The sequence below is a fragment of the Habropoda laboriosa genome, unplaced genomic scaffold, assembly GCF_001263275.1.
Source record: "Habropoda laboriosa isolate 0110345459 unplaced genomic scaffold, ASM126327v1 scaffold40, whole genome shotgun sequence".
NCBI classification, from domain to species: domain Eukaryota; kingdom Metazoa; phylum Arthropoda; class Insecta; order Hymenoptera; family Apidae; genus Habropoda; species Habropoda laboriosa.
Genome location: NW_017100231.1, coordinates 3,230,381 through 3,242,749, shown reverse-complemented (window position 1 = coordinate 3,242,749; position 12,369 = coordinate 3,230,381). Strand labels below are relative to the sequence as shown.

The window sequence follows — 12,369 nt, the reverse complement described above, 5'->3', positions numbered from 1 at the left end:
CGAGACCCTATTTTGGAGGTATTTGCAATTTAATCGAACCACTTGAGAAACTTTCTGCAACGTATTGCACGCTTGATTGATTTCAATCAAATTTCATATTTAATCTGACAACTGGCGCGGTTAATTACGAAACGAAACAGCATCGCTACGACAGTCGAGAGTTCTGTAACGGAGGTATGCTGGGGTCTTCGTAAAGTCACATGGTTGGCCCATATCGCACAGACGCCACCGAAATAAATATCCACTTTACCAAATGAAACGACCGATCAAAGAAAGTCGCTCGTTGTCAGTCGCGGGGCTGTTAAACCATTTCGCCGTCGTTTCCTGCCAATTTTTCTCCAGGCGGGGCCTCGCGTCTCCCTGTAAATCTCGAGGAGTGGCGAGTTAAAAACGAGCCTCTCTTCGCTGCCTAGCACTTATTATAACGTTGTTCCGCGAGGCACGGGGGTGGAGTTAGGGTGAAAAGTAAAGGAGTAGAGTGGCAGACGCGGGGAATGGGCACGCGTGTCGCGGGCATTCCGGTGTCGGGAAACGTTCAGAGAGCGCTCACTCATCACGACGCTACCATTAATAATCACTTTGATGCATAACGCGGCCTTACTATTATTTACGTCCGACCGACGCTCGTGCAGCGTCACGATTTACGACGCATTGTAGCGCGGGCCTTGTGTGCCGCGCCGTGAGTCCTTCCTTCCTTCGTTTCCCCCTTTCGTTTCTCCTTCTTCTTGCTGTTCTTGTTCGCTCTCGAATTGAGTGGCTTCGTGCTTCTCTCTCTTTCTCTTTCTTTACGCAGCTCTCGGGGACGAATCGGAGGAGTTTGTCGAGGCTTCGTGATTATTCTCGTTGACGTCCTTGTGGAGATGGTTAAGGAAATTGTCGGTGTTTGATGCGGGGAGTGAATGGATTCCCGATTGGGAGTCTGCGTCTCTCCCCGTAACTTCGTGCCGAATTTTGATAATTTAGATCGATATTTTTAACGAATCTTTAAATTTGATAAAAAAAAAATGTAACTTTTTCCTATTTGCTTTTGGAATTTCCTTAGATTTTTAGTGAATAACTTTCGCTTTCGACACGAACTTACGGGATGATTTAATATTTTCTTGCTGTTTCTATTAACGGGGTCTTCTAGTGTGACGGCCGGTTTTTTAGGCCTTTTTTGCTAATTTATTACAGAAGTACGGTAACAGTTATTAACACGAGCTTTATTCCTATGTATTTACTTGTCCTTGAAGAATCGTTACAAATTTTTTTGTTGAAAAATAATTAACTATGGCTGCTGTGGAACACGTCAAACAGGAGCATGAAAAATGAAGTAGGTCCATGGTTACCGTGATTTGAGCTGTTCTGCTTATCAGAAATAAAGAAATCCAATTGATTCTTATTTAGTATGCATGTCGCTATGGTCGGTAGTAGAATAAAAGAAAAATATTGAAAATTAAAAAAATGGCGGCACGTTGAATACAAATGAGTCTTTCAGAGGCTCTAAAAATCAGAAAAATGTATATTTTGGCATAATTCTACTACCGACCATAGCCACACATGTTCTCAAGACATGTGCAAAATTTGAGTTCCATTGGTTCAGTAGTTTTTGCAACCATTTCAGAAAATATGGCATAATTCTACTACCGACCATAGCCACACATGTTCTGAAGACATGTGCAAAATTTGAGTTCCATTGGTTCAGTAGTTTTTGCACCCATTTCAGAAAACGTGGTTCCGAGAAAAACGCGTTTAAAGTTCTCAGTGCAATTTAGATTCTCCCTTGATGTGTCATACTAAACGAACTATAACTTCGTTATTTTATTGAATACAACTATAAAACTTCAGGAGTACATTCTTAAAGAGTTGTACTTTCGATAGATGCAAAAAAATAAAAATCGATTTTTTGAAACCGTCACACTAGAAGACCCCCTTAATAAGCTTTGTTACAGTAATCAGTTGAAGTCAATTTCAGTCTTTTGTTACCATTATCATAATAGTTTTTAATTCATTAACTCTTTAAGTCAGAGTGGAACTCCAGAGTCCCATATATTCTAACGAATTTTTATTAACCCTCTAAGTCTGAGAGGTGTCTTAAATTTGTCGTGAAATTTTTTTCAGGATTAGAATAGTCTATTTAAAACTACTTGCTTGAAATGCATGAAAATGTAAAAATCATGGATTTCTGGTATGGGACTCTGGAGTCCCAATCGGACTTACATAGCGGGTCACCGCTGACCCAGCATTCAGATTTCTCCTGACTCTCCTCTCCTTATATTATTAATATATTTTTTATTTCAATCGTACCACGAAAGCTTCGCGGACACGGCCCCTATGGGCGCGGGATTAAGGTATGCTGAATCAACATGGCCGCTGGAAAATTACCCTACTCGGGAATAAATCGACTCGGGAGTAAACCTGAAATTTCTCCAACTACACGATGCCTACTAAAATAAAAAACCCTAATTCCACTTGCGTGCCGAAGATTTTAGCACAGTAGAACCCTCTATAACTCCGGAAATATACTAAAAATTAACTTCCACCGACATTGCGTTTTGGGCCAAATTTAATTATCCCAAAATTTCCAAATTCACAATTCGTATCTCCTTTCGCACTTTCAATCACGTTACACGGAAACAGTATCAACTTTTTCGCTCGCCTTACACGGAATCCTACTCCCTCGGGTCACATTTGACCCAGCATCCGCCAAAAAATCCTGCAAAAAAAGAACAACTCTTTCCTCGACAAAAAAAAAACACACTCTCTACTCAACTAACTGTCAACGAATCACTAGACGAAGTAGAACGAACTACATACCACGAATGAAATGCCCACGTAAACGATCCGCGGCGAATTGGGCGAGAGAGGAGCACGTTATAGAGGGCACGTCGTCTGACAAACTTGCTGACGGATTTTAATTAGCGGCAGGGAGGGAGATTAGACGAAGTCAGGCTTGCAGCCATGCTGCCGTCGCTAATGCATCTCGGGATGGGATTCCGAGTGCGGGGGCGGAAGAGTGAGACCTCCAGAAGTGACAATTTCAGGAACGATTAGCCGTCACGGTCTGAGTTACGCGCTTACTAAACGGAGAACCTCCTCTTCCCTCCTCTCGCGAGTAGTCCATGTCACGAATGTGTGTGTGTGTGTGTGCATTTCTGTAAAAATAGAATTAGAGGGAACCGAGCCTAGTAAGACAGCGCTCTCCGTCTCTCTCTCCTTTTATCGTCGGTTCTAGGGCGCGAGGAAGAGGAGTGACCGCGGTCGGGCGCGACAAAAAAATTAGGCCGGTGATTATACGCGTTAAAAGGAAGGCTCACCGGGCGCGTAGCTACGGCTCGTTTATTTTTGGCCCCGTTTAGACCAGGAATTTCGGCTTATAGCCGAACCACACGCGACTTCGCTTCGGCTGTGGCTCTCTCGATGATGCGCGGGTGCATCGTTAAACGGGTAACGGTATTTAAGTCATTAACGGCAAGCTTATTAAGCTGTTTCCTTGTTTTTCGTACGGTTTATGGGTTTTCTTAGGGGGCCGACGAGGTCGAGCGAAATGTCGGCTTATAGCATTACGTCTCTGTGGCGTGCGTTTGTCAGCTGCAGTTCCTTCTTTCTTGTTAATAGATACGATTGTTTTTTTTTTTTTTTTATTTTGTTCTTCGGAATTTTTTTAACCCCTTAACCTATGATTTCTTTTCTGACTACGTATCTAAGCGTCAGCCGTTTACTGTTTCAGTATTGTAGCAAGTAACAAAAGTTAGTCTGTTACAAATTAATTACTAATTCAAAGGAAAGTTAGGATTAGAATTAATTCTTCTTACTAATATAAGTATTTTTGTCTCATCTTGACACGAATCTCTGCCACGAGCCTGACTCGTTGTTATAGGTGAAGGGGTTAATGGAATTCGTACTTGTACGAATTTGTGTCGTTATTAGAAAATTTATTGTAGGTATAAAGCAACGATGATAGTGACAACGGAAATAATTTAGACTAAATTATTTATATTGTTCAATTTTACTAAAATCTAGTAAAAGTGCATAATTTTTTCTATTATAGGCATAAAGCAACAATAATAATAATAATAAGCTCACCAGTTAACACGTATATCTGCAACAACATAATGAATTAAAAAGGACAATGTCCAACTTATTCTACGGGAATAAAGTCCCTACTGCAGATTCAGCGTTACCAATTTTTACCTAACACGAAAAGCTCACCGGTTAGCAATTTCAATCGTAGAATAAAGAGCGAGCAGAGGCAGGAAATACGAAGTAACTTTTCACGAGAAAAATTTCAATGCAAATTACCCTCTAGGTCGAACTTACAACGATTTGAACCAGTACCCCGTGTTCCCTTGGGTGTTGACCAACTACGAGACGAAAGAGCTGGACCTCAGTCTGCCCAGCAATTATCGTGACTTATCGAAGGTACGAATTATTACCATTTTAAACGTGTACGTTCTTTCATTCGACGATTATTTCAATATTTCTCTCTCTGTGTGTGTGTATTTCAACAGCCAATCGGAGCGTTGAACCCGAGCAGAAGGGCTTACTTCGAGGAACGCTTTCAAAGCTGGGAGCACGACAGTATACCGCCGTTCCATTACGGCACCCACTATTCCACCGCCGCGTTTGTGTTGAACTGGATGATCCGTGTGGTAAGTTCATCGAAATCTCTGTTCTCCCTTGTAAATTACCTTTTACTCGAAGCAAGACTTAGCTGTATGTCGTGCATATAGAAGGTGTCCAAAAAGAGACCTCTCGAAGTTCACAGTTCACGTCGATTGAGTATCCTTTCTAATGCGATATTTAGTAAATAGCGCTCAGTTCCACGAGGCGTGTTTCCAACTTATCGACAAACATCCCTGGAGCAACGTAGAACAACACCCCGAGGAAACCTCGATTCCCCCCGGACTGTCTATTTCAGAGTGCTGTCCAGTCCGAGTCATAAATTTCGGCGACGCATTCGGTAGTGTCTGCACACTAATTTGGGGGCGTCGGAACGCCCTCGAGTCAACGAAGCCCGCCTTCCCGTTAAATATGTGCATTTGTATTCCGCTGCGGTTTTTCTCCCTTGTCCCCTGTTTCAAGAATTCACGCAAAAATACACCCATCCTCTCTCTATCTTCGCGTTTTTATTATCTTAACGACTACGTTAATTCCCTCGTAATTATCCACCCAACTCGCGAGAGACGAAACGAGAGGATAGAAACGAAGGAACTATATTCGCCATCGCGATTCGATTTAACGCGACTTATCGCTAGTGCACTGCGCATGCGCGCGCGCGATAATTCTCGTAATTACCCGCCGTAACCTAGAAAGGATAGACGAGAGGATAGAAGTAAAGAAAGGAGTCGTCGTAGCAATTCGATTTATCGCGATTTCTTGAAAGTGTACTGCGCATGCGCGTGAGCTAATTGTCGTGAGTGCAGTGCGCATGCGCGTGCGCCAATTCTCGCAATATTCCGATATAACGTACAAAAGATAGATGAGAGGGAATAGAAGTAAAGGAACTATTCGCCGTCGCACTTCGATTTCTCGCGATTTATTGCAAGTGCACCGCGCATGCGCGTACGTTGATTCTCGTAAGCGCGCTGCGCATGCGCGTGCATTAATTCTCGTAATTATCAGGGTAAAGGATAGAAATAAAGAAAACATCGTCACAGCAATTCGATTTCTCGCGCGTGCGCCAATTATCGCAATTACCCGCCGTAACCTACACAGACAGACGAGAGAGGATGGAAAAGAAATTCGTCGTAGCAATTCGATCTATCACGTACTGCGCATGCGCGCGCGCCAATTCGCTGGACGGCGATCGAATCTCATGTGAATGCCGGTGGTGGAACGGGAGACGGCTCACGATTTCCACGCATTTACATGCAAATCGTCAGTAAGCGATTTTACCGTTGTTTCTCTGGCAAGACGCCCCGCTGTTCTCCCCCCTTGTAAGGATATACTGCATCGTAAACAATTTATTGCTTTATAACTGCACCACTTCTTGTCTCTTTCGGGCCGTTTTACTCGGGCACCATCGACACCACGCTCGCGGTTGGTCGGCTCGACCTCGCGGCGGTAAAAACGCTCAGCTTCAAATTGCTCGTTTCTTGGATCATTGTAAGCGTTCCAGACGCAACTTGTCGAAAATCTCCCGTTCGCCGACACGCGGGCACTGTAAATCATGGCCGTATCTTTTGACGCCTACGCGCGACGAGACGCGCGCGCCGATCACAGGGGGTCCTCTGTTAACATTCATCAGCCTGTCAGTGGAGTGGATGACTGACAGAGGACCGATAGGGACTTTAAACGCGCAAGTGTTTTCCCCGTGTGATGGTTTAAGAATTTTTCTCTTTCCTTTTTTTTTTTTCTTTTGTTTGAGCTCGTGGGAAAATATTCGCGGTCGCCTTAAGCGCTGTTCGATCTGTTGGAATGTGAGGTTAGGATGCGATCCTTGATGGTTTATCAATGTTGCAGAGATGTTTATTTTTGTGAAAGGAATATCGAGAGAAAATAGTCTTAATTTCGTTTCGTATTTCAGGAGCCTATGACAACGATGTTTTTGGCGCTCCAAGGCGGCAAATTCGACCACCCGAATCGATTGTTCTCCTCGATCGCCCTCTCTTGGAAGAATTGCCAACGTGATACGTCAGACGTTAAGGTTCGCTTCATTCTTTACTTTTCCAAGCGTTTACTGTATATGTTACATGTTTACAGAACACGGATGTGCTCGCATATACATCTTTATTATTACTGTTCGTACACCCTAAAGAGCCACGATAAAATGAATTATCTTGTTAACAGGAATTGATTCCGGAATTTTTCTTCCTGCCGGAAATGTTGGTAAACAGCAACCGGTATCGGTTGGGTAGGCAAGAAGATGGTAGCGTTGTTGGTGATGTTGAATTACCACCGTGGGCATCTTCCCCGGAAGAGTTTATACGAATTAATCGTATGGTAGGTTAAGCAAAACAAATGTAACTTAAAAATTATTAAAATAAGGAACTATACATTTTTCTTTTTTTTAGGCTCTTGAATCGGAGTTCGTGTCTTGTCAATTACACCAGTGGACCGACTTGATATTTGGTTACAAACAGAAAGGTACGATTACACAGGGTGTCTCGTTTAACTAATGAACATCTAACTTATTAAAAAAAAAAAAAAAAATTAAAATTTTAAAAAAAAAAAAAAAAATTAAAATTTTAAAAAAAAAAAAAAAAATTAAAATTTTAAAAAAAAAAAAAAAAATTAAAATTTTAAAAAAAAAAAAAAAAATTAAAATTTTAAAAAAAAAAAAAAAAATTAAAATTTTAAAAAAAAAAAAAAAAATTAAAATTTTAAAAAAAAAAAAAAAAATTAAAATTTTAAAAAAAAAAAAAAAAATTAAAATTTTAAAAAAAAAAAAAAAAATTAAAATTTTAAAAAAAAAAAAAAAAATTAAAATTTTAAAAAAAAAAAAAAAAATAGGAAAGAATATAATTCGATCTAGTAAAGTTTCACAGAATCCCAAGTAGCATTAACCTCTTCCGCGTAAAGCACTTGGGCGAATCGACACGACAGCATCTGGACAATGGCGCTAGTAGTAGACCGGGTGTTGGGACACGCGTGGTCGAGTCAAATTAGATTTCCACCGATGGTAATTGCCGGTGGCGCCTCTATATCCGGCGCTTCCTCGAAGATGCTGGCGCTCGCCGCGCGTATGGAAAGAATTAGTTTTTAGTTAGCTTCCTCCCGGCTCTTGTCCCAACCAATTAGGCACGTGTGCACGCCGCGACAATGCGTGCCACCCTTAATACGCGACACATTTACAGTCGGTTGCACGAGAGCGTAGCAACCGGAAATACCGGCCAGGAGCAATCGACGTCTCCAGTGATGATCGCCTACGCGAGAAAACTATTGAAAGTATACCCAGTGACGTGATTTATTTCGTGATCGAATTAAATTAAATTATTTGAAATTTAATTAAATATTGAAAATAAACATTTGAAATAATTTTTGTGGCTACAAAATTTTGCAGAGTAATTCATGTTAAAAATGTGAAACAGTTCCAAGTGGTGTAATGATTTTTCTGTTGGAGCATCGCTATGAAAAAGGAAATGGAATTTTTCTAGGTCCAGAAGCTGTTAGAGCAACAAACGTTTTCTACTATTTAACATACGAAGGCAGCGTGGATCTAGATACGATAACCGATCCGGTAATGAGAGAAGCCATAGAGAACCAAATACGAAACTTTGGTCAAACACCCTCGCAACTTTTAATGGAGCCGCATCCTCCGAGAAGCTCGGCGATGCATTTGGTAAACGATGTTCATTTCATAGTACGTCATGCTTTCTATAGTGAAATCAATATTTAGTATTAGAAATATTAGGTAGTAGAAATATGTGTAACGGGAAGAGTGTGCAATGTATCGTAGGTACTTGGTTTAGAGAAAGGCGGAGAGACTTTCCACCTGTGAGCTAGATTAACGAATTGATGGTTTCTAACGAAGATGTGAGCCTGTAAGAGTATTCTGTTAGTTTTAGCGCAATAGTGCTGATCCATAAAAGGATTCGTATTGTTCATAGTATCGAGAGATAGTTCATAGTTTGATAGTTTAGACCTATCATGTTAATTCTATCATGCGTTGTGTGCGAAATTTTCATTAAACAGCATACCCTTCTATGTTAAACTATAGTCTATGGTTGAAAGAAAATTACTTCGTAAAACATCAATTTCAAAATAATTTTTATTCGTCTAAACCAATTTAAGTACACATTTTTGCACTAAATTATATTTTTCAAACAAAAAATTTAACGAGAAACTTTAATTTTGTTAAAAGATCAAACGTATGATAAGATTGAAGAATAAAACATTTCATACGAATAACAGAATACCAAGATCCATCCTTCACATCTCTAGCCTACCTGCATAGAAATCAATCAGCAGCGAGTTACTGTCTGTTTTACCTACAGAAACGTACAATGCACGCTTTTCTTTCTGTTCAAACGTACCGAACATGAAGACTACCGCGAAGTTTGACAAGACGTTGCCACCCGTGTTGCAGTCGCCGATGATGTTCTCTAGCATCCCAGACGACGTGTGTATGACCATCAAGTTCCCATCGAACTCGCCAATTTGTCACATCTCAGCTAACACGTATCCTCAGTTACCTTTACCATCAGTCGTTACAGTCACTACTGGACAGCAATTCGCTGTCAATAGATGGAACACTAACTATGCGGGTATTTATTTCAATTTTACATAAATTATATTATAGTTAAACGTACATGAAATTTATTAACGTAAGATGATTCGTAGCATCTGTACAATCGCCGAGTTACGCAGATACTCCTCAAGCTCAAGCTGCTAATCAGCCATTATCTATGGATCCTGTCCTGTGTAAGTGTAATCAAAAATAATAAAAAAGTGACTGATGGAAGTTGTAGTATAAAGATTTATTATAACGAAATGATTTATTACAGCACAAGCGGCAAATAGCTCAAATCCCACGCTGCGACGTCACTTGGGTGACAATTTCAGTCAGATGCTGAAAATAAGAAGCAACTGCTTCGTCACAACGGTGGACAGTAGATTCTTGGTCGCATGTGGTTTCTGGGATAACAGCTTCCGTGTGTTCTCCACTGAAACTGGTAATAAATTTGGTAGAAATATATTTCTGTCGAAGAAAAGAACGATGGAGAAGATTCTGAAGTTAAAAATCTGGTTAACAATAATTTGATACTTTTTCGTTTTATAGCAAAAATCGTGCAGATAGTGTTCGGCCATTATGGAGTCGTCACATGTTTGTCACGCAGTGAATGCAATATTACATCTGATTGCTACATAGCATCTGGAAGTGCTGATTGCACTGTTCTGTTGTGGCATTGGAACGCTAGAACGCAGACGATCGTTGGAGAAGGTGAAGCCCCTGCACCTCGAGCAACCCTCACGGGACATGAAGAACCGGTCACTGCTGTCGTTATTTCAGCTGAATTGGGCTTGGTCGTATCTGGATCTTATTGTACGTAATTATCTATTACTGTACTTATATATTTTATATATTATACTTTTATATTTTTCCTTGAAGTTATGTTCAAGATTTATAAAATAGAGTTTATCTTATTAATTTCTGTTCACAGACGGTCCAGTTCTAGTACACACGACTTTCGGTGATCTTCTGAGATCGCTGGAAGCACCAAATGGATTTTCTTCACCTGAAAATATCGCAATGTCGCGAGAAGGTGTCATTGTGGTGAATTATGAACGAGGACACATAGCAGCGTTCACCATAAATGGAAAACGCCTTCGTCACGAGTCTCATAACGATAATCTTCAAGTAATTGATATCTGACGAATTTCTGATCTTCACGATTTTGAAAAATATTAATAATTGTATCATGAATGATTTTATTTTTTTCCAGTGTCTACTTCTCAGCAGAGACGGCGAGTACTTAATGACAGGTGGTGACAAACGAATCGTAGAAGTTTGGAGAACGTTCAATCTAGCTCTTCTTTACGCATTCCCAGCTTGTGAAAGCAGTGTGCGTTCTCTAGCACTTTCACACGACCAAAAGTAAGTATAACTTCACGTCACTTTAAAAATTGCATTAAAAAAAAAAATGTTTCGTTCCTATTTCTCATACTCTCGGTCGGTAAAGATAGTGCTCTACACTTGTGATTCTGATCACAACTCTTCTTTAACCGTCTGTTTCAGGTTTCTCCTAGCTGGCTTAGCCAACGGATCGATTGTGATTTTCCACATCGACTTCAACAGATGGCACCACGAGTTCCAGCAACGCTACTGAGACTGCTTCGCGTACGTCTAGCAAAGTCGAACGAGCAATGAACAAGTGTTCATCTGTCGTTCGTCTTCCTTGCACAATACAGACAGATTTCTCTCAGCCATCATCATGGTTGCGTCGCAACGATCACATCCACCTAAAAGTCAGTCTCGCAACATCCAACATGTGTGTACAACACTAACTCAACTATAACACGTTGAATTCGAGAGGGAGGGGAAAAATAAAAACGCATCGTGCAATAACGCGAAGATTGGACAAGAACGTTCGTCGATCGTCTCGATCGCTTTCGAACAAGAAGCGATCTCGAGAAAAATGACGGGCAACGGTCTGATTTTTGAGTGTTTTACAGATAGGAGCAACGAGCAACGACGCTTTCGTAATCGTTTATTACAATCAAGTAGTGGGCGCAGAGAACAGTAGTCGCCGAGCAGCAGGTATACTCACGATATTCAGCGTTCTAGCAATAAAACAAGAAACAAAAAAATATTCGCTTTCTCGCGACTCTAAGGGAGGAGAATATTCGAGTGCTTCCGTGAGATGACGCGAGCGAATCGACGATCACGCGCAAGCGCACGAAGGTAGAGCGAAGTTTCGAACACGGGGGCTAAGCTCGAGCTCGCGTTATTCCGCGATCTCAGTCGGTATCGACACTTGCCTCGAGCTTTCTAACCGTGCATAGAACGAGAGAGAGAGAAGGAGAGGAAATTAAAAATTCACACAAACGTTGAAAGAAAAGAATAGAAACCGTGTCACTCTCTCTCGAACCGCTAGTCAATTACGAACACACTCGAATCTATCTGTACGCTTGCGAATACTCGAAGGCCGATTCTCTGGACGCTGCTCTAAACGCGATTAGATTCCTCGAACAGCAGTCCTGCTACGAGGCGATCGCGAGCAGTCTCTGTGTAGCATGCCGGGGCCACGTTATTTCCTTATCCTTGGAATTTTAACGTGGCCACGGCTCCCGACACACACACCTCTAGCGCTAGTCACGCATAATTCCGTGCTAGGATGACGAGCGAATGAGCGATAGATTGAAGGAGAGAAACGTGTATCCATTTCAAAAGTGGGGGGCGGGGGGGGAAGAGAGACATGTATTCCCAATTGTATTTCTGCGCCGACGTCGTATATTGCTGCTCGTGATAATGAGACACTTTTTGGCTAAGCACTTAGTGAGTTCAGTTCTAAACGAGAAAGACAGAAACGTAAACAACACGTAACACACACACAGGACACGTACACTACCACAAACTTATACACACAGGTATTGAGCGAGGGACAGGCCCCGCGTACATGCAGAGAAAAAAATTTCTTCACATGCGTATAATAATTACGTACACATAGGACAGCAAAGTACAGAGTTTGCACAAGAGGGCACTTTCGCATGGGGCGATCGACGCTTTTTTCGCAGGGCCGCGCGTGTACGCTGGATCGCCCCCACCCCCATCTCGAGGAACACACCGTATAAATACCATTCACCATGATCACCCCCACCATCAAAAACCCCGCAACACTTCCTATTTCCCCGATGTTCACGTCCTTCGAAAGAGATCCTAATTTTTTATCAAAGCCGTCCAGCTTAACTTTTCGCGAGGATATTACTTGGTATTTTCGCACGCGA

At 41.5% G+C, this 12,369-nt stretch overlaps 1 protein-coding gene across 1 annotated transcript in view; it reads left to right on the top strand.

Annotated features, from left to right (window-relative positions):
- Positions 1–11,720, top strand: part of LOC108571475 (neurobeachin) — a 664,931-nt gene extending 653,211 nt beyond the window's left edge. Inside the window, exons 44-56 of the mRNA XM_017933530.1 lie at positions 4,289–4,401; positions 4,491–4,631; positions 6,509–6,628; positions 6,772–6,924; positions 6,996–7,068; positions 8,079–8,263; positions 9,011–9,188; positions 9,265–9,351; positions 9,429–9,596; positions 9,704–9,967; positions 10,086–10,282; positions 10,368–10,519; positions 10,661–11,720. Of these exons, the coding sequence (XP_017789019.1) occupies positions 4,289–4,401; positions 4,491–4,631; positions 6,509–6,628; positions 6,772–6,924; positions 6,996–7,068; positions 8,079–8,263; positions 9,011–9,188; positions 9,265–9,351; positions 9,429–9,596; positions 9,704–9,967; positions 10,086–10,282; positions 10,368–10,519; positions 10,661–10,751 (1,922 nt within the window). The 3' untranslated portion in view covers positions 10,752–11,720. The remainder of the gene's footprint in view (positions 1–4,288; positions 4,402–4,490; positions 4,632–6,508; positions 6,629–6,771; positions 6,925–6,995; positions 7,069–8,078; positions 8,264–9,010; positions 9,189–9,264; positions 9,352–9,428; positions 9,597–9,703; positions 9,968–10,085; positions 10,283–10,367; positions 10,520–10,660) is intronic.
- Positions 11,721–12,369: the final 649 nt, after the last annotated feature.